This window comes from Entelurus aequoreus, linkage group LG01, assembly GCF_033978785.1.
Source record: "Entelurus aequoreus isolate RoL-2023_Sb linkage group LG01, RoL_Eaeq_v1.1, whole genome shotgun sequence".
NCBI lineage: Eukaryota > Metazoa > Chordata > Actinopteri > Syngnathiformes > Syngnathidae > Entelurus > Entelurus aequoreus.
In genome coordinates this window covers 86,603,094-86,625,777 of record NC_084731.1, presented here as the reverse complement: position 1 = coordinate 86,625,777, position 22,684 = coordinate 86,603,094, and the positions used below count along the sequence as shown (strand labels likewise).

General features: G+C 39.4%; 2 protein-coding genes across 3 annotated transcripts in view; one reads left to right on the top strand and one right to left on the bottom strand.

Annotated features, from left to right (window-relative positions):
* The window catches only part of appa (amyloid beta (A4) precursor protein a), a 62,452-nt gene extending 40,341 nt beyond the window's left edge, over positions 1–22,111 (bottom strand). Inside the window, exon 1 of one of the 2 annotated variants that reach the window (XM_062060024.1) lies at positions 21,923–22,111. In XM_062060024.1, the coding sequence (XP_061916008.1) occupies positions 21,923–21,982 (60 nt within the window). In that variant the 5' untranslated portion in view covers positions 21,983–22,111. The remainder of the gene's footprint in view (positions 1–21,922) is intronic. The other variant, XM_062060014.1, reaches the window with a different exon arrangement.
* The window catches only part of mrpl39 (mitochondrial ribosomal protein L39), a 350,047-nt gene that overhangs the window by 117,225 nt on the left and 210,138 nt on the right, over positions 1–22,684 (top strand). The gene's annotated exons all lie outside the window — the stretch shown is intronic.

Here is a 22,684-nt window from a genome sequence, read left to right as displayed (position 1 = left end):
TTTCAATGGAACTCGGGCGGTTTATGAGTTGTCCAATCTCCCGGCAAATCTGAAACGCATCCCAAAATTGTCACGTTGTACAAGCGGGCAGCGAGGCTGAACTGCCCTAAATGAAGGAAGCCTCGATAAGCGTTTTGCGAAAACGCGCCTCCATTACTCGACACATGGTCCCATCACTAATTGGTAGGCTCACGTAGCATAAAGCTAGTTAGCCATTAGCTTTTCTGACAAAGGCAAACAGGGCGTCGTTTTAAACTTTTCTTTTCTTCTGGGCAATTGCTAAATTAACCTAGTTCATAATACCCATCAAAACTATCTTCATGTTCATGTTTAATTCGCCAGCTTGTTGAGACGCTAGCTGTTGCTAGCTTGCTCTACTAGCTCCTAGCTAGTTTAAGGACAGTTTGAGTCGGTTTCATTATGCTGTACGAAGTTAGCTCAATATACGTGGATTTAATTTATCATATACATTAGATAGGCAGAGAATGAGGATTTGTTTGTCTAATTTTTCAAGCTAAATACGTTTACTGTGCACACTAAACAAGCTAGTCATTTTCACATAACATTGTCTGTATGCTTTTAGCCTGGATACATTAGAATGATAGATATTATAACCATAACCATATCAACTAAATGACAGTTATTTTTGCACAGAATGAGGATTGGGTTGTCATATTTTTGAAGCTAAATACGTTTACTGTACACACAAAAACAAGCTTGTAATTTTCACATTACATTGTCTGTATACTTTTAGCGTGGATATATTTAAATTCTACTTATAACCAAAACCATATCAACTAAATAAGTAATTTTTGCATACATTCCTTTTGTTTGTTTTAGATCAATTGAGAGCTTCGTCATCACCACTTTGCAGCTGACACAGCTGTTTGTAGAAAGATTTCAAGGTAATACAAATATATTACTTTACTATTTAATTGTAAGTTTATTTTATTATTTTTGTTTGTTTCAGTTGTTTGGTCACCCTACTTCAGTATGACTCAGTGACACAGCCCCACCACCTGTAATTTGCCAGCAATTTGACTTCGTTCGTTGGTTAAATTGTTTAATCGACAAGCCGAGATAGGAATAAGAGCGTTGGCCACTCCAATGTAAAAAACAAAATCCAAATAAACAGCTTCCAGCCCAGAGTGGGCATGGCCCGCCCATGCCGCCAGGACTGAATCCTTGCCAAGTAAGCCCCAAAAACAGGCAGTGGATGTGAGAACAGCCCTTTAGTCCAGTGTTGCTCAGATTTGATCACAGACAAATGTGTGAAATCTGATTAGAAGCGTGAAAAAAAATCATTTCCAACTTGATTTGTCTCTGTATGATTGAAGTACTCCTGGTTCCCTTGGTCGTAATTGCCATGGTGACGGAGGCTCACTCCCCCTTCCCCCAAAATCCCCCCAGGGAACTTGACATCTCGGTCCTGTCTCTGCCATATCTCTGTGGCAACCGAGGCAACGCCTTCATTCATGTCATCTGGGAGCAGGAATTTTATCTGTGTGTGTTTGTGTGTGAGAGAGAGAGATCTGCAAGGCTCCGTCCAGGTTATGCATGCATTACATCAACAATTTATTGTAAGGCTGCAGCTAACGATTATTTTTCTATCGATTAATCTATAGATTATTTTTCGATTAATCGGTTAATCTATAGATAATTTTTTTCGATTAATCTATAGATTATTTTTCCTTTTACCGATTATTTTTTTATTCAAAATGAAGATGAAAAAATAAATGTAGGCCCGTTTTTTCAAAAGGCATGGCTTTTATTTACAAAAAAAAGAAGTATGGCCACTCAGTCAACATTGACAACAACATGACTAAATATTCTGTAACAATGTAAACATTTAAAACTTTTAACATTTAACAAAATTAAAAGTAGCTTATTTGCTTTTTAATGTGCAAATATAAAAGTCAACATCCAGTGCAAATCTTAATATTCTGCAATAGTATAAGCATTTCAAAAGTAAAAGTATTGCTTATTTTGCTTTAAAATGTGCAAAAATAAAGATAAACATCCAATACAAAAAAGTGCAAAACAAAATATTCTGTAACAACAGTGTAAACATTTAAACAAAAGTGAACGTATTGCTTATTTGCTAAAATGTGCAAAAATAAAGATAAACATCCAATACAAAAAAGTGCCAATCCAAATATTCTGGAGCACTGTAAACATTAAGTATTGCTTTTAAAATGTGCAAAATAAACATCCAGTCCAACACAGTACACAATAACCAATTCTACTCATTCCAGTGAGTGACTAACAGTTGTAATGAAAAAAGGTTAGTATGTCTACATGCTCTGCTTCTTTTCTTGTTTACAATATTCCCAGCAGCTGAAAATAGGCACTCAGAAGGGGTCGTTGTGGCTGGAACTGAGAGCTAATTAGCCTTCACCTCAAGCCAGGACTGCGAGCGAGCTGAGCTGCAGTTTATATTTCTAGAAGGTCAACGGGGTCATAGTGATGTTACTAGTAGTTGACTGGGAGGTGTTTATTATCATTTGGGGAGAGTCCGCTGCCTGATGCTCACCTGCTAAACACCTATCTGCTCCATGCGGAAGCGTTGACTACATGCGCTCTGAATACGCACTGCTGATTGGCTGATAATGCTTCGTGTGTACCAATCAGATGGTTGTGTGGGTGGGACAATGCTGCGTGTGTACCAATCAGATGGTTGTGTGGGTGGGACAATGCTGCGTGCTGAGACAGAGGCAGAGGAGCGAAGCAGCTTGTTAAGACTTTAGCAGCTAAAGTTAGCTTTAGCTTAGAAACTCGTTCGGTACACCCCCGTACCGAACCGAAAGCCCCGTACCGAAATGGTTCAATACAAAACACGTACCGTTACACCCCTAGCAGATACAAATGACACATTGATGTTTTTGTGTAATGATGACAACGTATGCTCGCGCGGACGATTGACTAGTTGATGGTTTTCTTTTCAAATGTTCGTTCATAGCCGTTGTACTGCTATGATAGGCCATTTCCGCTCGACACAGTGTGCATACAACAACATTATTAGGCCGTTTATTGAAATACTCCCACACTTTTGACCACTTGGCATGCTTTTCCCCCCTCGCTCGCACCGCTCGCATCGTCTGCTTTGATCGTCTGCTTTGCGCTTCGCCATGACGGTAGTGTGACGTAAATATGTGACGCGTCGACGCACAAAAACGGCGTCGACGTATTTATGTAACCGATGACGTCGACTACGTCGACGCGTCGTTTCAGCCTTAATTTATTGGCTGTGTGTGTGTGTGTTTAGGTGCCTGTGATGTGATCTGGCCTACAACAAGCTGGTGATATTTACAGATGAAGCAGGTTGTATGTTCACAGACAGGACATTAAATGGCATAAGGGAAAAGATAATTATTGTGTCTGAAAGTATCCATCCATCCATCCATTTTCTACCGCTTATTCCCTTCGGGGTTAGCAGGGGGCGCTGGAGCCTATCTCAGCTACAATCGGGCGAAAGGCGGGGTACACCCTGGACAAGTCGCCACCTCATCACAGGGCCTGAAAGTAATCCATGTAAAGCCCCCAAGCATTACTGTATGGTATAAAATTATTCTATTTCCTGACTAGCCCTTAACACTGGAATAAGGCACATTGTCCAATTTAATGTGTGAGTCAAGCAACCTACAGGATGTCAACATACGAAATTGCAAGAAGACCACTCAAAAGACCTTACAAAAATTGTACTCTCCAGATCAGATAGAAACTCAATTGCAAGGGATTAACTGCACAATATCTTCCAAACACACACACGTCACTTGTAAGCTACACAAACACAGGAAGCGCAACTCTGTTGTGAAGCCTGAAACAGGAAAAGGATCCAGAAACTGATGCAAGAATACATCTACACAGACTGATGTAATGTGATTTAGGAGTGACCGTACATGTTTTGTATATGAACAAAACTATTTGTAAACTGAATGAAGTGACCACAGACCTTTGCATCAACCTTTAAAGACTCTACATTTCTTTTGTCCACTCAGACCAACATTTGTGAGGTCAAAAGTCACTGATATTTGATGAAAGGTCTTAGCTCACCATCCAATTTGGTGGTAAAGATTTGCCTTTTCTAGTAAACACTTTATAAAAGGGACTTTGTTAATGCATCTTATGATTACAACTCTGTACAGTCGGTGGCGGTATGGATCGTACATCCGTTTAAAGAACTTTATACGAACATACTCTACCAGACAAAAAGTAGACAAAGCAGTAGGGATCGGCGTTGCCAATTTAGCGACGATGTTAATATGGGTGCAACCTTGAGAAGCTTTTTAAGCCTTTAAAAAAATACATTAGTATGGCCAATTATACAAATGAGCAATGATATCACATTGGCAGGATGAATAATTAACATTCAGTGAAAATTTGGTGCATCACTTAATTCAATTCATCTTCTCAAAGGACAAAACTATAGAAATGAAAGCCGGATACAACTGGTGTGGAGTTAATTAGAAGAATTTGGATGTACAACCTCTGGAAATATGGAAACACCATACTTAAGAAAATAAATTGTGGTGGTCAGTAACAGTTTCATTTTTAGATCAAGCAGGTTAAATCTCTAGTTAAATCTATGCCTCAGAGACTGCAAGCGATACTAAAAGCCAGAGGTGGTGCAACAAAGACGTAGTGTTATGTTGTGTTTTTTTCATGATTACATATTTTTTCTCAGAATTGATGGATTCCATTTTTTTTTAGTTTGCTTATTCTAAGAATGAAACAGTTATTGACTACAACAATTTATTTTCTTCATTTTATTTAGTGCTCCTTAAAGGGGAACTGCACTTTGTTTTGCCTATCATTCACAATTGTTATGAAAGACATGATGGATATTTTTTAGTGCATTAAATAAACACACATAGAAGTCCTCTTACAGCGATCTATGTCGCACATAAAACCCAATAAAAACATCCAAAAAGCGCCAACAATACTCCATTTACATTTCGTGACTTGAATATTAACTAAGTATTAGTGATGTTATTATAAGTGCTAACGCAGACAAACTATAGCGGCGCCGTGATCACGAGCTTGAGTGCCAATGATGACATGATTGACGGATCAGCTGCTTCCTCCCTTCTTTGCTCATCAAACTTTATTGAAGATCATAAATCGTGCCTCTCTCCTGCATAGTAGAAGAACGAAGGCATATTCCAACAAGTTGGTACACTTTGGCAGCCAATTTAGACGAGAATGACACGAAAACATGCTTGGTTGCACCCCCCTTTTACTCGCGGGAATTATAAATCATTCTTCATCTAAAAAAGGGAATACATGACCATCCCAGGAGTCGGTATCCTAATGATGAAATCTGACTAGCAATCAGTGATGTTAAAAAAAAGCAAATGCCGTGATGAATTTTTGAAATTAATACGCTGCGTATGCTTAAAATTAGCAAAATATGTAAAAATGTAATGTAATTATAAATGTGCCTGTAACTACATTATATATACTTACATCATCTATATAAAACCCTAATGGAGGTGTTTGGGTATTATGTTTAAGGGCTTTATAAGGCAGAATAGAGCGGCTCCCATAGGCTATTCCAAGCGGACTTTTGATCGCATTTATTCAATATTCAGAATGCATTGAAAAAAATACATCCGTCGTCATGTCTTTCATAATGATTTTGAACGATAGGCAAAATTCCCAAAAAATTGCAGTTCACCTTTAAAGCCAGAAAGTTGCAATTTGAAATGACTATAGTTGTCATAAATGTTATGGTTTTTTTTCTACAAAATTAAACAACGGAATGAACAGCCTCAAAGTCTTCTGATTCCATGTTTTTTTTCCCAGGGGCTGTAGTCCTCCATCATCATTCCATCCATTTTGTGCAGTCCACCAGTAACACTGGCAGCAAAACGACACCAGAGCATGATGCTACCACCACCATGTTAGTTAATTAGGTTTTAAAGTCTCACGCCTCCAAACATATTTCTTGACATTGACTGTCACGTCTGACCACACGTTTGTCCAGAAGGCATCTGGCTTGTCCTATGTGGGCGGCTACAAATGTTAAAATCGAACGAGACTCTCAGGCCAAGGCGGCACCATTAACTTGATAGGAAATGGCAGACACACGCAAGAGTGTGCAGATGCAGTGTAAGGGGGCTGCCCAGCGTGACTTGCTTCTAAACGTATTAATAAAATCTGGCACTAACAGCTGCTTACTAGCCAGCTGTGAAATGAAGGGCGTGCTCTGGCAGCACACTGCCGATATTTACAGACGGGTGTCACGCCCTGATGGTGATGAATGATGCTGCTGTTCAGTATTACTGCATAGAACAAGTGGAAACTAGTGTACATTTTGGAACTACTAACGCTGGCATTGCAGTCAGGTGGTTCGCTCGGCTGACTCCAGTGCAGTTCCCACTCAGTGACGGTGTAAATGTGAATGTCTGTTTACTCTATGTGCACAGTCCACGGTGTAGTTCACCTATTGCTTGTAATTTGCAGGGATGGACTCCCAACTTCTTACAACCTGAACCGGGATAATCAGTATAGAAAATGAATAGAAGGACAGAGAACCTTATTGAGTCTTGTGACACTGTATTAGTTCACTTAGTACAGGCTTCTGCAAATGAAGTAACCACTAAGCAGAGCACATGAGGCAAACATACAGCAAATCTATCACACTGATAATTGTGGTCAAAACTGGATTATCAGGGTAACTAACATGAGCATGGTAAGCTGTTAGTGTATCATGTTTGGGAACAGTCAGTACTACGGGTGGAACGGTTCACAAAATTCACGGCTCAGATCTTATCACCGTTTGGAGTCCCAGTTTTCGTGTGGATTTTTGGGATATGTTTTTTTCTGGGGTGTTAAAAACAACAATATACCAATACCATTTTTTAAATTTGATTAATTATTACAGAGCTGCCACATTTGGTGTTTGCAGTCCAGTAAATCTCCTTCCGTGCATTTTTGTCGAAGCTCGATACTTTGCATCTACATTATTATTTTCGGAAAGTTTGAGGGTCATTAAATGCGTCCTGACTGGTGATTGCATGCGGGGAACACAGACGGGAAAGTATGCACTTTAAGTGAGACTGATGTAGCTGTTTTGTCATGTTTTTGTTGTTTGAATAAAGTGATTGTTGATCACCCATCCTGTCTAAGGCTGGACTGCAGGTGTTAATTTGTGTTACTGATTACAATCCAATATATTACTATATTATTGAATAGAGTTGTAGTATGCCAGTCATCTGTGGTAGCTTCTGATGGCTGGACAAAATGCAAATAACTGCCCATAAATGTGTTATGTGAACAGACATTTTTATTTGAATTCCAATTGCATAGATGTACAGATTTTTTATGTGGAGGAAAAGTGCACTTAAAAAAATTCCAGCTCATTCATCGTTTATTCATGCTTTAGAGTTGAATTTTTTGACAGTTTGAGAGTCATTGAATGCGTCCTGACTTGTGATTGGTTAAAATGGGAAAGAAGGAAGGTGGAGATGTTGTTTTGGCATTTTTTTTTCGTTTTCTGAAAGTGATCGTGGATTGAACACCTCCCCGTCATCCATTCAGCATCTGGGCAAACGCTTTATAGCACAGTCAAACCTGTCTATTGCAGCCACTCAAGGGAAACCGTAAAAGTGGCAAATCTGTGAAGGTTGGAAGCCATTTTGAGCCAGGCATTGCGGTGGTTGAGCCATGACGAACTCACATGTTGAAGCTGGATGACGTAATGCGTTAGATTAGTAATCACGAGGGATGAGACTTTAGTAAAGGTGACGATTCATTGAGACAGCCAGAGTAGAGAGTTGTTGCTTGCGGATTCGTTTAAAATTTGAGAACAAATGAAGCATGTGCTCATTGTCGTGAGATTATATGATGTGTGTGCGGACGTAAGTGTGGTACATACAGCACTGCCCACCCCGTATGTGAAAGTCTGTAGTTTACGCAAACAGCAAGCGAAGATCATCCTTAATTGCTGTTATTTAATTATTGAACTTTTATGGTAGAAGAAAGCCATTCATGACAAGAAAACAATATATATTGTAGCAAGGTTATCCTAAAAAGAGTTAAAAACAACTGAGACTCCATGTATCAACATCAAGCATGATGTTAGTAACTAGAGGCTATATGGCGTTAATACAACTTTTCCATAATTCAAAATAAAAGACTGCATTATACAGGTGGCTGCGCTAGACGAGGTTTATAAAGTTACTTTTCTCTGCGGGAGGAATGTTTGCAGCCGCTACAGACAGGTGGCCATTAACACAGGTTTGACCGTATTTTGTCCACACAAAAACATCACAGTCCGGGAGATTCGTAACCTGTCGGTAGAGTCTTCCGGAGAATACAAAAGAGTTGGCAGGTCTGCCAAAGTGCACCCTACAGCAGACATACACATAATGTCGCAGACACATCTTCTAGCCCAGTGTTTTTCAACCACTGTGCGCGGCACACTAGTGTACCGTGAGATATTGTCTGGTGTGCCGTGGGAGATTATGTAATTTCACCTAATTGGGTTAAAAATATTTTTTGCAAACCAGTAATTATAATCTGTAAATGTGCCGTTGTTGAGTGTCTGTACTGTCTAGAGCTCGGCACAGTAACCGTGTATTACTCTTCCATACCAGTAGGTGGCAGCAGGTAGCTAATTGCTTTGTAGATGTCGGGAACGACGACAGTGGTTTGCAGGTAAAAAGGTGTCTAATGCTTAAACCAAAAATAAACAAAAGGCGAGTGCCGCTAAGAAAAGGCATTGAAGCTTAGGGAAGGCTATGCAAAACTAAAACTGAACTGGCTGCAAAGTAAACAAAAACAGAATGCTGGACGACAGCAAAGACTTACAGCATGTGGAGCAGACGGCGTCCACAAAGTACATCCGTAAATGACATGACAATCAACAACAAAATAGGAGTGCAAGACAAGAACTAAAACACTACACACAGGAAAACACCAAAAAACTCCAAATAAGTCAGCGTGATGTAACAGGTCGTGACAGTACACCTACTTTGAGACAAGAGCTATAGTGATGGTTGGAATTCATATCAAACAATTGCGAGAATGACTTTTTATTGTCGATCGGCTGCTCGGTTTAATTTTTTAATGTTTTCTGCTGGTGGTGTGCCTCAGAATTTTTTCAATGAAAAAAATGTGCCCCGGCTCAGAAAAGGTTGAAAAACACTGTTCTAGCCAACTTAAATAAGTCAGGTTGCCATATCTACAACATGAATGCCTCCACAACTCCTGCTTCTCCTTTGCGTTCTGTGCATGTGTACAATCGGAACTACGCACACACATGCACCCTCCAAATTGAGTAGTAAAAGAAAAGAAAAATCATATGATCTGACAAGTGCTCCGAACTGTGTCAGGTTCAGGGTTTTTTCAGAAACCGTTCCATCCTTAGTCATCACATAGCACTGTTCCTCTTCTTTTCAATTCACTGATGGGTTACATTGTGTCACACGCCACCAATGTCATATAATAGTATATACGTAACTGACACAGCTATCCCCATCCCGGTGGGATACGGAAACCGGATCAGGATCTACTGTTACGAGCCGCTACAAACTAGACTACTGGAAACGTAGCTCGGGGGGTGACATTCATTCAGTTTGAAATGAGCCAACATGCACGTCATCCCATCCCCAGTTACACAGACAATGACAACAGAAACAACAGCATGAAAAGGTCAGGAATTCTTTAGCACGATAACAGAGAAAAAAGATGGATGAGAGGGAAACAGTCACGGTGATGGTTTGTCAAGTGCAGGAATGAAGAAAGCGAGGATTTTCAATGTGTAGGGTAAACCCCCCCTTCTCAAAAAAAGGCAATAAAAAAACAACTTTCCTCATAGCCCAAAATTTTCTTTGAAATGTTTCTTTAAGCGACAAGAGTCATTTGGCTGTGTGTGCTGAAAAAACAGATTGGTGGAAAACACTTGAAGTGTTTCTTCTTACTCACCATGTTTAGCTGCAAACTTGTTCATTTCATTTTTACAAGCCTGAGTTTGATCATTTAGAAAATGGAGCACAAGAAGAGAAGCTGCGGAGAGTGGACATATGACTCTTGAGCGTATTTGCTGGGCGTGGTGGGGAAAAAAAAATCAATTCACATCCAAATTGTGATTGTTATTTATAAAATTCTTAGATATTTTATTTTCAAGAATACATTAAAAAAACAAACATTTTAGGCGATCTCCACACTTACCCCTTTGTGTGTATACATTGTACGTCAAGCAGCTAAAAGGAGCATTTGTAACTTGTAACTAGGCCTGAGCGATAAATCGATTTTATCGATATATTCGCAGCAAAGTTTGTTTAAAAAAAGACAGCAGCACAACAAACTTATTTCAGCATCTAAAAACCGAAATGCAACTCTTTACCATGCGAACAAGATAGCAACAACGAACAAAAAACTGGAGCACATTCAACAACACTGAGGTAATAATGATAACAGTGATAATTTTGGTCACAATAACCTTATTCAAAGTAGGAGTGGCATAGAAAATGCCAGCGTGAGAGCCAACAGACATAATGGCATTAGGGCTCGCTAATAAGGGGAGCGGGCCAGTCTGCCCCTCGTTCTAAACTGCAGTAAACACAGGCAGGCAAACCAAGAGCCATTTCCCGAGGATTTTGTGACACAAAGGATGGCAACCACCTTGCACAATCAACATGAACTTGGGCACTGTTTGTTTAGGGTGCGCCCGCCGGGAAATGCTTTTTCCTGGAACTGTGTGTTTTTGTCAGCACACAAAAAAGCCTTAAAAGCCCCTTATCTTTTGTTTCGAATGAGGTTTAATCGTGATCATCTTGAGGTTTTCAAGGCTCAAAGGAGTAAAGATCATCGTTGTGAGTCATGCAAGCAAAGGATGAGGAACAAAGATACTGCTTTACTTAAGGTGCTGCCCATATGACTCATTTTAGTGCGCAATTACGAGGGGAGTGCGAGCAGGGACATGAAAGTGCAAATGAAATGTCCAAAACAAGAAAAGCAATAGACTACGCCAATACTTCATGCAATCACATATAGCTTTGGCCTCTGTCTAGCTCTCATAATACAAACACTGATGTGGAACATGGAAATAAGCTGGCAAAAAACTGAGTGATGAAACATGTTAGGGGCATGTGTAACTTTAACTACTTTATCTGTTACCCACAGCCAAGCTTGTTATTGTTGCCGCTGCCTAAGAGATTATGCTTTGTTCCTTAGTCCAATGTTGATGAATGAGTACCTTAACTTACGAGTATTTTGAGATACAAACTGTGTCTCTGCTTTTTGTAATGCTTTAAGTTAAAAGGGGAACTGCACATTTTTGGAATTTAGCCTATCATTAACAATCCAATCCCTATGTGAGACAAACATATTTTTCTTTTTTTGCATTTTAACTTGTAAATATACGTGAGCATAAGTCAGCTAAATGCAGAGTTAATGGGGATTTGCTCTATTCCGCCTTTAAAGCGCTCTACAAGCCGCCAAAAACCTCCAATGTTTTTATAAACATGACGTAAGTATATATGTAATTTAGTAACAGGCGCATTCATAATAACATGTAACATTTACATATTTTAATTATTTTAAGCATACGGCTGCCGATCAATTCCATAGATGCATCACAACATTCGCTATTTCCTAAAACAACAACAACACTACTAATCATGACAGACTTAATGAGATACGACTACTACTTGGGGACAAATGCTGATCCAGAAACGTATTGTTTAGCCTGAATATAAGGAGGATGATCTACAAGTTATACAAGTTTGTTAGACATATCCAGCAATTAGCAATATTGCTAAGTACTAAACAACAAATACAAACTCCTAACATTAAAAAATAATCACCTACTATACAACGTCTGCTCTCACTGGGATGCCGGCTGATGGGATGTTCATATGCCTTGCCGTTTGGATAAAAAATGTATCATAATCCTCACGCAGGTAAATTTTTTTCGAAACAAGCATCTTTTCATGTCTTTCTCATCTTCTCCGGGTCTGAGTTGAATGTCAGAGGTGACCGATTTCTCGGTTTATGACAACAACTTTCAACTATACAAGTGAAAGGCATGATTTATAATATAGAATTCACTTTCACCTCCTCCGAGGCGATGCAGCAGCTCATAAGCTGGTTACCGCTGACATCACGGTGCCGCTAAAAGTACAGGTAGTTTCTCTGCGTTTGTGCTTATAAAAATATAGCTAGCTAGGGCTGAACGATTTCAGGAAAAAATCTGATCACGATTTTTCTGACAGAAATTGCGATTTCGATTTTGACTCACGATTTCTTTTCAAATCAAGCTTCAGTAACAGTAACAGATTTAAAACATGACAAAAAATGATATACCATGAAAACATTAAATGCTATGTAATGCAAGGATGAATACTAAAAGGTAAGAATTGCTTCAAACATGTATTTATTAAGAAACATGCATGTACATTCTCCAAAGTTCTTGACCAACAGCAGTTATTAAAACTAAAGAACTAAAACCAGTACAAAAACCTTAATTATGTTAAGATAAATAAAAAAGTTTAAGTTAAATAAAATACAAAACAATTCCAACACAAAAAGCAATGCTTAATATATAATAAGAAAAACAAAATTCAACAACTTCAATAAAGGAAAAAAAGGATCCTGACCTTATGTAAACAGTCTTATACTCAAGTAGGTAGGTCAGTCTTTTATGGCTCAAGAGAGCTAGCCTATCAACATCTATAGCAGCAATTCAAGTACTTTATTCAACCCTGGAAGAAACCTGAACAATATTTTAAAGTGAAATTGAAAAGTAATGGTAATAAAGAAAATACTATTACAAAAACAAAATGACCCAACCTCTGCCCTTCTGAAAAATATGTCAGACATTAAAATAGGTGGGTCATTCATTTACCGCTTAGCAGCACCCAAATATTGCACATCTATTCTGTTAACAATAGAACGGCTGCTCTTCTCATAAGGAGTTATACTGGCAAACGACGCTGTAATTGTGGTATGTTTGCTACAATGGGCTGAATCGCTCGGGGTTGACTTTTCACCGGACTTTTTGGTCATACATTCGTCGTGTAACTGCCGGTGGTGATTTTTCAAGTGCCGGAATAAATTAGTCGTGTTGCCTTGGGATGTGGCGACTTTGGCCCGACAAGTTTTACAAAGTACCTGTTTCTGATGCACATCTGAAGTTTCGAAACCGAAGTAGTCCCAAATGACAGACGTGCTGCTCTTCTTCTGTATTAAAACTAAATCCTCCTCCACTTCTGACCCGGCGGCAGCAGCCATTTCCTCCAGGACGTTTGTTTCTTCACCAAAGTTGTTAGTGGGCGTGTACGCGGTAGCCTCGTCAATGGCCGCCTCTGATTGGTTAGCGTGACGGCATGCCCTGCTCACAAGTAGTTTACCACTTCTGATTGGTGAGTTTGACAAGGCATGAGAGTAGCACGAGCAGGCTGCATATACACAACAGACATGTCAGCCAGGAGAGCTAAATAACGTTCGTCTAAAACCGAAGCCTTCACGATCTCAAGATTGAGACTTCTGAAATCGCAATTTCGATCTGAAAACGATAAATCGTTCAGCCCTAAATGCTTGGTTAATATTCAGGTCACGACATGTAAATGAAGTATTGTTGGCAGTTTTTAGATGTTTATGGGGCTTTATGTGCAAAATAGATGACTCCCATTAGCTTCATTGTTAGCAATCTCAAACTTGCTATGTATTACAAATTAAAATCAATGAAAAAAATTAAATAAAATTTTCTTGTCTTGCATAAAGATTGTGAATGATGGGCAAAATTCGGGGGAAAAAATGCAGTTGCCCTTTGAGGGCATAATTGGAATTAGGAGCATTTTTGCTGCCGGTTAAAGTAGTATTTGTCCACACTCACAGCCAGAGATCGACACAATCCCGCCCTCCAACCAAACTGAGAAAGTTAATGCAAGGCAGAAAAAGCAGATGATTGAATGAGACGAACAAACCATTAAAAACATGTCCGGCGCAGTCAGTCCACGTCGCACGGGCATCCAAACGACGGACATTTGTTGATGGAAGTGTGAGGAGGTGGCCGGTACTGTGCTTGGTATGTTTCTGTTTGTTCTGTTTCCTGGCTAAACAAGCTTGGCTGTCAGTATTGCCCTTAGTGCACATGGGTACAGCTTGCTGTCAGCTCTGACCTCTCTGAATCGTCACTCAAAAACCTCTGTGTGCAACTTCAACAAGGATTTCCTTGTTCCAATTGTTACACAACGACCAGACCCAATTACAAAAGTCTGATCCCCAAGATTATTATTTCATAAACTACTGTAGTTGTTTGCATTATATGCTATTGTAATGTGTTTTAAACAATATGTCTGAACTAAAAGTTAGTTTATATTTTTGGAAGGCATGTTACTGTGTTTTTGGGGGGACCAAGCACAGATTAAAATGTATTTTAAATGCATTTCAATGGCTGGGGTTTATTTGAGATACAAGTGTTTTGATACAAGCTTGGTCGTAAATTCAGGTAGTACTGTCGTACTAAATTCTAGAGGTGGGAATCTTTAGGCACCTCACGATTCAATTACGATTCGGGGGCTACGATTTGATTACCGTATAAATCAATTAGCGATCATCTAATCGTGATGTATCGGAGAATCGATCAGTTTCCCCACCTTTACTAAATTCTGTTACACGTTAGAGGTGGTTAGCTATGAGGGTGTGCAGTATACACACTGACTGCGTTTTCATGTATTTAAAATAGTCTGATTTCTCAAGCAGTTCAGATCAAAGGAAACATTCTACCACCCATGGAAACTTCTTAATCCCATCGGGTTTGGATTTTGAAAAGTGGGACTAACACACGTAGATTATGCAATTAAAACCCAGATCGCCTGAGTGGGTGTGTGCCGCCGCATGCGGCAGTCTCAACGTACGGCGTATAACCCGGAAGCGGATCTCATTCAATAAAAACATAGGCAACAACTGGTATGAAAGGGAGCCTGTGTATTTGCATCGATGGGAGGAAGAAAACAAACATTTATTTAAAAAGGTAGCCAGGGAAATGGAGAACACCGGCTTCATTCGGACTCTCGAACATATAAAAGTTAAATGTAAGAGAAGCAGGTATATTACAGGACAAAGAAGAAAGCATACCCAAAACTCTTCACGCTGCATTTGTTTAATTTAAACTGATTAGCAATACTGTATTCCACACAACTGGCGAGCTTGTATCGTCTTTTCTTCAGACTTAAAACTCCTTCCATCAATCCACAGAGTTTATTTGAATTAACTTCGAGACATTCCAAAGTTTTTTTATTTTGCATCCAAACATTCATTCAAAAGAACTGTATAAGTCCCACCCACACATCTTTGCTTTGGACCTGCGTCCTCCAGTCCAGCAACTCTGAGACCTTCTTGGTAGTAGTGTCATAATTGTAGAGCAATCTAAGATCATTTCTTGATGCAGTCTGCTATTTAACATCAGCATAGCCATCAGAGACGTAATATTTTTCATCTGTGCCAATATTACAGCAAAATCAAGCACAACAAGAACTGGGCTTTAGCGGTAAAGCTATCTTGATTTGGTGTGACATCATAGGCCAACTGGAAAAGCAATACATTTATCCACGCTAAAAGAAAATAAGCGCCCCCCACTGTATGGGAGGCACACAGCGTATGACCAATAGTCACATTAGAGAGACTGCGTCGACACTGGGACATCACATGCAGGTGTGAAAATACAAAGAAAAAAAATAAATAAATAAATAAATAAAATATATATATATATATATATATATATATATATTTTTTTTTTTTGAGAAATCAGACTGATTTAGTGTATAGAAACGTAGCTACTGATTGCTCATCCTTAGCAGAGGTCTCTACTGAGTGCCAGTACTGCAGTTCTATTGGTGTGTTTCATTTGTACAGGGAAGTCGAAATTTCAGAGTTCCTATTTAAGTCGGAATTTCAACTGGAACGCCCCTCGAGGTCGGATTTTCGACTCGGAAAGTCAGAGCATTCTTACTCACCCTGAGTTTGTTTTAAAGATGGATGCTCTAAATGTAAACAATGGAATCCTCTTCTAGAATATCCGTTATTAGCACTTCTGATTATTTTTTTGTTGCAGTAAATAAGCCATATACAATGTATTGTTGTACATTTATATATGGTAACGTCACTGTAGTGTAAACTACATTCATTTCATGTGCGTTATACGTTCTACATCGCAATAGCGTCTGTTTCCTCTTCATCCACTGTATTTAAAGGTTGCAGAAAGAGTGCATATTTTCCCGCAAGTTGTTATTATTCAGACAAGGCAAGGACAAAAATAGCTTACATGAATGTGGCAATCTTTATTTCCGACCTCGTAACTGGAACGCTCACAACTCAGCTGTAACATCATTCCCAGCTCTGACTTGAAACTTCCCAGGGTAAATGGAATGCAGCATCAGTATTGGTGGGTCACTGTCCCATTTGGGCCCCAATGCAAGCAGACTATTATAGCACAGACAAAACACATTCCTACAACCACACCAGTAGTCATATATTCACCAAAGTTGGTCCTAAACTGGACCACAATGTTACACATTTCTCCTAATTTACAAACTAGGAACATAATATCTTGCCTCCTGGGGGGCATAGAGCAGTGTTTTTCAACCTTTTTTGAGCCAAGGCTAGGGATGATGTTTGATAAGAAATTATCGAGTTCGAGCCTATTATCGAATCCTCTTATCGAACCGATTCCTTATCGATTCTTTTATCGAGTCCAGATAGGTTGTTGTATATGGGAAAAAACACACAATATTTGGTTTAACAAAAGCTCACTTTTATTATATAAGAATTTTTTTTAATCTAATAAATAAATAAATATTGACTGTTACCCCCTTAAAAAAATAGAATAAAATAAATAAATATTGACTGTTGTTACCCAAAGTATATAAAGTGGTATTTTTCATAAAAACAAATATATACAGTAACACAAAAACAACCTGTCTCTGTGATCACTATAGGTGTATAAATAATAATATAGTGTTAAATAAAATCAGTCCCTTGGGCACAAAACTGAAAATAATACAGCTCTCCAAAAAGTGCAATTCTGCTGCTATTTGACATAACTGTTTGTTATGATGCTTTGACATTTTTGCACTTTATTTCTTTATTGAAAGAAAATTCTATGAAGAGAAAAGTTGTTTGCAAATGTGGTTACAATGTTAAAAAATTAAAAGTTAAAGCTAAAAAAAAAAAAACTTTATTGAGTTAACATTATTTCTTTATAGGGGGAAAGATGTTATGAGCTAGGGCAGGGGTCGGCAACCTTTACCACTCAAAGAGCCATTTTGGCAAGTTTCACACATTAAAGAAAGTAATGGGAGCCACAAAAATGTTTTTAAAATTTAAAATGAAAAACACCGCATACAAAGCTTACATGCTTTGTGCTATGTTAACCAGGGGTCTCAGACACACGCACCGGCACGCACTTTAATGTGGGAATTTGATGTTAGTGCAGCCCGCGAGTTTTGGATGAATGTCGCTTGCGTCACACTTGCCAACCCTCTCCTTTTTCCCGGGAGACTCCCGTATATCAGAGTGTGCTGACGCTGCATTTGGCGCCCTCTACAGTCTGCCCAATCAGTGTACCTGCTCGGCCACAAGTGGAATACAGCTTTAGCTTGCTCACGTAAGAGACAGCAAGGCTAGTAACTCAGCAGCCACACATCTTACACTGACGGTACCAATACCCAGAATCCCATGCAGCCCTAACTCTTCCGCTCAACCAACCACGAAGAGGGGGGGGGGGGGGATTTGGTGGTAGCGGGGGTGTATAATGTAGACCGGAAGAGTTAGGACTGCATGGGATTCTGGGTAATGGTTGTGTTGTGTTTATGTTGTGTTACAGTGGGATGTTCTCCAGAAATGTGTTTTTCATTCTTTTTTGGTGTGGGTTCACAGTGTGGCGCATATTTGTAACGTAACAATGTTGAAGTTGTTTGATACGGCTACCGTCAGTGTAAGCTGTGTGGCTGATGAGTAAGTATGCTTTGCTGTCTCCTGTGTGAGCAAGTAATAACAACATACAACATGTGGCTGGCCTGGCACGCTGTAAGTAAATGCTATAGAGGACAATTACTGCAGTGCAATTATTGCACGCCCTTTATATAGTAATTAGAGTGTTAATAGGATTATTTTTCCCTGGGAGTAGTCTATGAGAGACACTGACATTCATAAGTCTCCTGGGAAAATCGAGGGGTCGGCATGCATGTAGCTGAGCCGCATCAGAGTGGTCAAGGAGCCGCATGCGGCTCCGGAGCCGCGGGTTGCCGACCCCTGAGCTAGGGAATATAACAACTACACTACCCAGCATGCAACGGGAGTGACGAGCATGCGCAATAGCCCCGAAAAGGGTTGTTGCATGTCGTCACCCGGCAGCTAAGAATGAGGTTATGAGCACGCTGTGAAAGTAAACGTCAAGAACTCAGCCAACACGCCTCGTCTGCATTATTTATAATTAGACAGACAACACATATACAGTGTGATTTTGTTTTGTTTACAAGGAAAGAAAAACAAAAGTTAAAAAAGGGAGATCGTGTCATATATGTTGTATGTATATGTATGTGCTGCTGTTGCTTTAAGAACGTTGCGACAGCTGCCGTAAAGGAGGTGCGTTGCTAGCCTGGTTGCTATGTTTCCGGTTGGTCGTAAAAGCGTTCGTCATGTGTTTGTACCCTGCTCAAATCTCTCAGTAAAGTTATTCACTGGATTATACCTTTTGTTTTGAACTTTATTACACCTTGAAGCGCTTTTTCCATTCCATTTTTTTCCTGCTTTCCCTATCTGCGCCTAATGACTGAGCTACGTGACTTCATTTCTTGTGATGTCACACGAAGCATTTCTGGTCGGGACGGGATTCGTTCCCAGGGATTCGAATAAAGAACCAACTCTTTTTCTTTACTATAGTGGTCTCGATAACAACAACACATCATTTGCAGACTATAATTACTGGTTTCTAAGGGTGTAACGGTACGTGTATTTGTATTGAACCATTTCGGTACGGAGGTTTCGGTTCGGTTCGTAGGTGTACCGAACGAGTTTCCACATGGACATATTAAGTAGCTTTCCGCACGTTGTGTAAACAATGCACACCGAGGCACAACACACGGCGTGCTAGCAGCTAACGGGCTACGATAGACTGACCAAACTTCCTCTTTTCACTGGACATGTCCTCTTTTGCGGGGCTGTCCGGACAGAGTTTCTTAAATGCCTCAAATGTCCGGCATTTTGAGTTATGGTTGCGTGTATTTTCAATGTACGTTCAGGGTAAAGAAGGGGTTAAAAACAAAACAAATTGTGAGGGAGGGGCAGAGACAGAGAGCGAGAGAGTTATGATAAACGCGCATGCGTCGCCAGGCTCTGCTTTTTATCCATAGATTTATCAGATTACATTTTTTATTATCTATAGCAGAGGTGTCAAAAGTGTGCCCCGGAGGCCATTCGCAGCCCACAGCTAATGTTTTAAAGGCCCACGGCACATTCTAAAAATACTATTAAAATAAACAAAAACATAACAAAATAAAAAAGCTTAAAGGTGAAATGTAATTTAGAAAAAGTTGCAATGTTGACTAATAAAACAAAGCTGTTTTTTTTCTTTCAAACTGTCATTGCTCAAAACATAATATTGAATCAAAATCAATGTTATTATGAATTATTTACCTATCCAAGGTTCCCATTACTTCACATCAAATATTTCACTAAGAAAAATATTTTTGGTGGAAGATTTTGCAACTTTGGTAAATAAATAACCAAAAAATTTATATTTTGTTTTCTTACTGTACCGAAAATGAACCGAACTGTGACCTCTAAACCGAGGTATGTACCGAACCGAAATTTTTGTGTACCGTTACACCCCTACTGGTTTGCAAAAAATATTTTTAACCCAAATAGGAGAAAATTAAATAATCTCCCACAGCACACCAGACTGTATCTCACGGCACACTAGTGTGCCCAGTGGTTGAAAAACACTGCCCTATGCCATAGGGCAGTGGTTCTCAAATGGGGGTACACGTACCCCTGGGGGTACTTGAAGGTATGCCAAGGGGTACGTGAGATTTTTTTTAAATATTCTAAAAATAGCAACAATTCAAAAATCCTTCATGAATATATTTATTGAATAATACTTCAACAAAATATGAATGTAAGTTCATAAACTGAACATCAAATCAAGTAGGCTATTCCATTCATTACCATAAGCCCAGAATTTCCCCCATGCCATGATGGTTTGACCCTCACTAAAATGTCTGTCAAAAAGAACTGTGCAAAGAAATGCAACAATGCAATATTCAATGTTGACAGCTAGATTTTTTTGTGGACATGGTCCATAAATATTGATGTTAAAGATTTATTTTTTTGTGAAGAAATGTTTAGAATTAAGTTCATGAATCCAGATGGATCTCTATTACAATCCCCAAAGAGGGCACTTTAAGTTGATGATTACTTCTATGTGTAGAAATCTTTATTTATAATTGAATCACTTGTTTATTTTTCAACAAGTTTTTAGTTATTTTTATATCTTTTTTTCCAAATAGTTCAAGAAAGACCACAACAAATGAGTAATATTTTGCACTGTTATACAATTTAATAAATCAGAAACTGATGACATAGTGCTGTATTTGACTTCTTTATCTCTTTTTTTTCAACCAAAAATGCTTTGCTCCGATTAGGGGGTACTTGAATTAAAAAAATGTTCACATCACTGAAAAAAGGTTGAGAACCACTGCCATAGGGAACAAAAGGGGCTTATTTAAAAAGTGTAATATGAGGCCACAATTTTACAATGGATTATGCACAGACATTTTGTATGTGTGCAATCAAAAAATGGATGAGCAGTGATTTGCTTCAATGGAAAATGTTTTTTTTTGCGTGCAAACACAGCGATTAACACACAATAGGCTCTGGTTTAAAAAAAAAACAATACAGGAAGGCAACAATAGAGCCCGCAGCTCCTGATTGCTTCCCAGTTTTCTCGAGCCTCGCCAATGCTGCAGTGCACCGCCGCCATCTTACTTCCCTTTTCTCCATCAAACGACTGAAAACGTTGCTTTTTCGGTCACAGTGTTCATTTTGTGAGGCTTTCTTAGTTTGACGCCTGTATACGTCATCGCACAGGGGGGGTCTTTAAAAGAAGACACGTATATACCATGTCGCCTCGTTTTTCACCCCAAACACGCCCACCCGTCTAAAATTAGCCCCTGGAGCCCGGACAACGAGACAAAAAGCTGTTTTGCTTCACTAGTCGTTTTTAAAACATAAACGGGTTAATCGACGATAGAAATACGGATAAAAACATATGTACGTGCAACAAGCTCACAATCTGTGTATGTCTATCTGTGTTGGCGACTTGTCCAGGGTGTACCCCGCCTTCCGCCCAAATGCAGCACCTCCTCGCGACCCCGAAAGGGACAAGCGGTAGGAAATGGATGGATGGGCATCCGACTAGTGGAAATGCTGCCATGGGTTTAACCTGAGGATTTTAACGGACGGGGAAAAAATGTACGCCGTCCAGATCCGAATAGAATTGAACTATATTAAAAAAATAAACCAACAAATCTCACATTAGAAATGGGTATGTTTAGTTTGGTCTGACAATGGGTAATAATGACTTTAAACGATGGGTGCGGAGATAAACCAAAGTTAAACCACCACTTCCGGTTCCTACATAATAAAATTCCAGTAAACTCCCAATATCTTTAACACCCGCCGTCTAGGCTTTAGCAAATACACGCATAAACTGGCTTTATACGTCAATACACGCCCAAATATGTTGGATTCAATTGCTAGAGCTATTTATGAAAGTCTGTATTTATGAAAGGGCATATTCGCTCAGCTTCCGGTCTTCACAAGGCTACCGTTAGCTAGCTTTGTTCCGATGACAGCGGCATTGGAGCGGAGCACAGTATTTTAACAAACACACAAAAAAAAACACGTTTCTTACCTCTGCGGCCAGAGTCGCCGTCACAAAAGCCAGCAGCAATAAAGCCACTCGATCCCCCATGTCGTTTCGCGGACACGACGCTCCTGTTGGTAGCGTTTCGCCGAAGCAGTTTTAACGTTAAGCGTAGGGCGCGAGACTGCGTGTTTTTCCAGCGTCTGCGACTCCCGTTGTCTGACTGCTCGCGAGAGGGTGCGCAGCTGCTCCCTACCAAGTCACGTGACTGCGAAGGAGCGGGATTGGCGCGCTCGTCCCCGAGATCGCGCGCAGGTGGACTCACGGCTATAAACGGCCAAAAAAAATTTATTTTTATTTTTTTGTCATAAAAAATACAATCATGTGTGCTTATGGACTGTATCCCTGCAGCTTGTATTGATCTAATAACAATAATGAACTGCATTTGTAACGCACTTTATATTTGTTAAAATCTCAAAGTGCTACAAAGTATAAAATAATAAAAATAGAAAGTAAGAATATATAATATAAAATTAAAATAGAAATGAAATCATGACACACAAACAGAAACATAGATAAAAATAGAAATAAAAAGCATGAAAGCACTGGATTAAAAAAAACGGATAAGCAAGCACTGCATTTAAAAACAAGAAGGCAGAGAAATTAGGTAAAAGCTGTGCTAAAAAGGTGGGTTTTTAGTCCCTTCTTAAAATGTCATATATAATCTATATTGATATATAATGTAGGAACCAGAAATATTAATAACAGAAACAACCCTTTTGTGCGAATGAGTGTGAATGAGTGTAAATG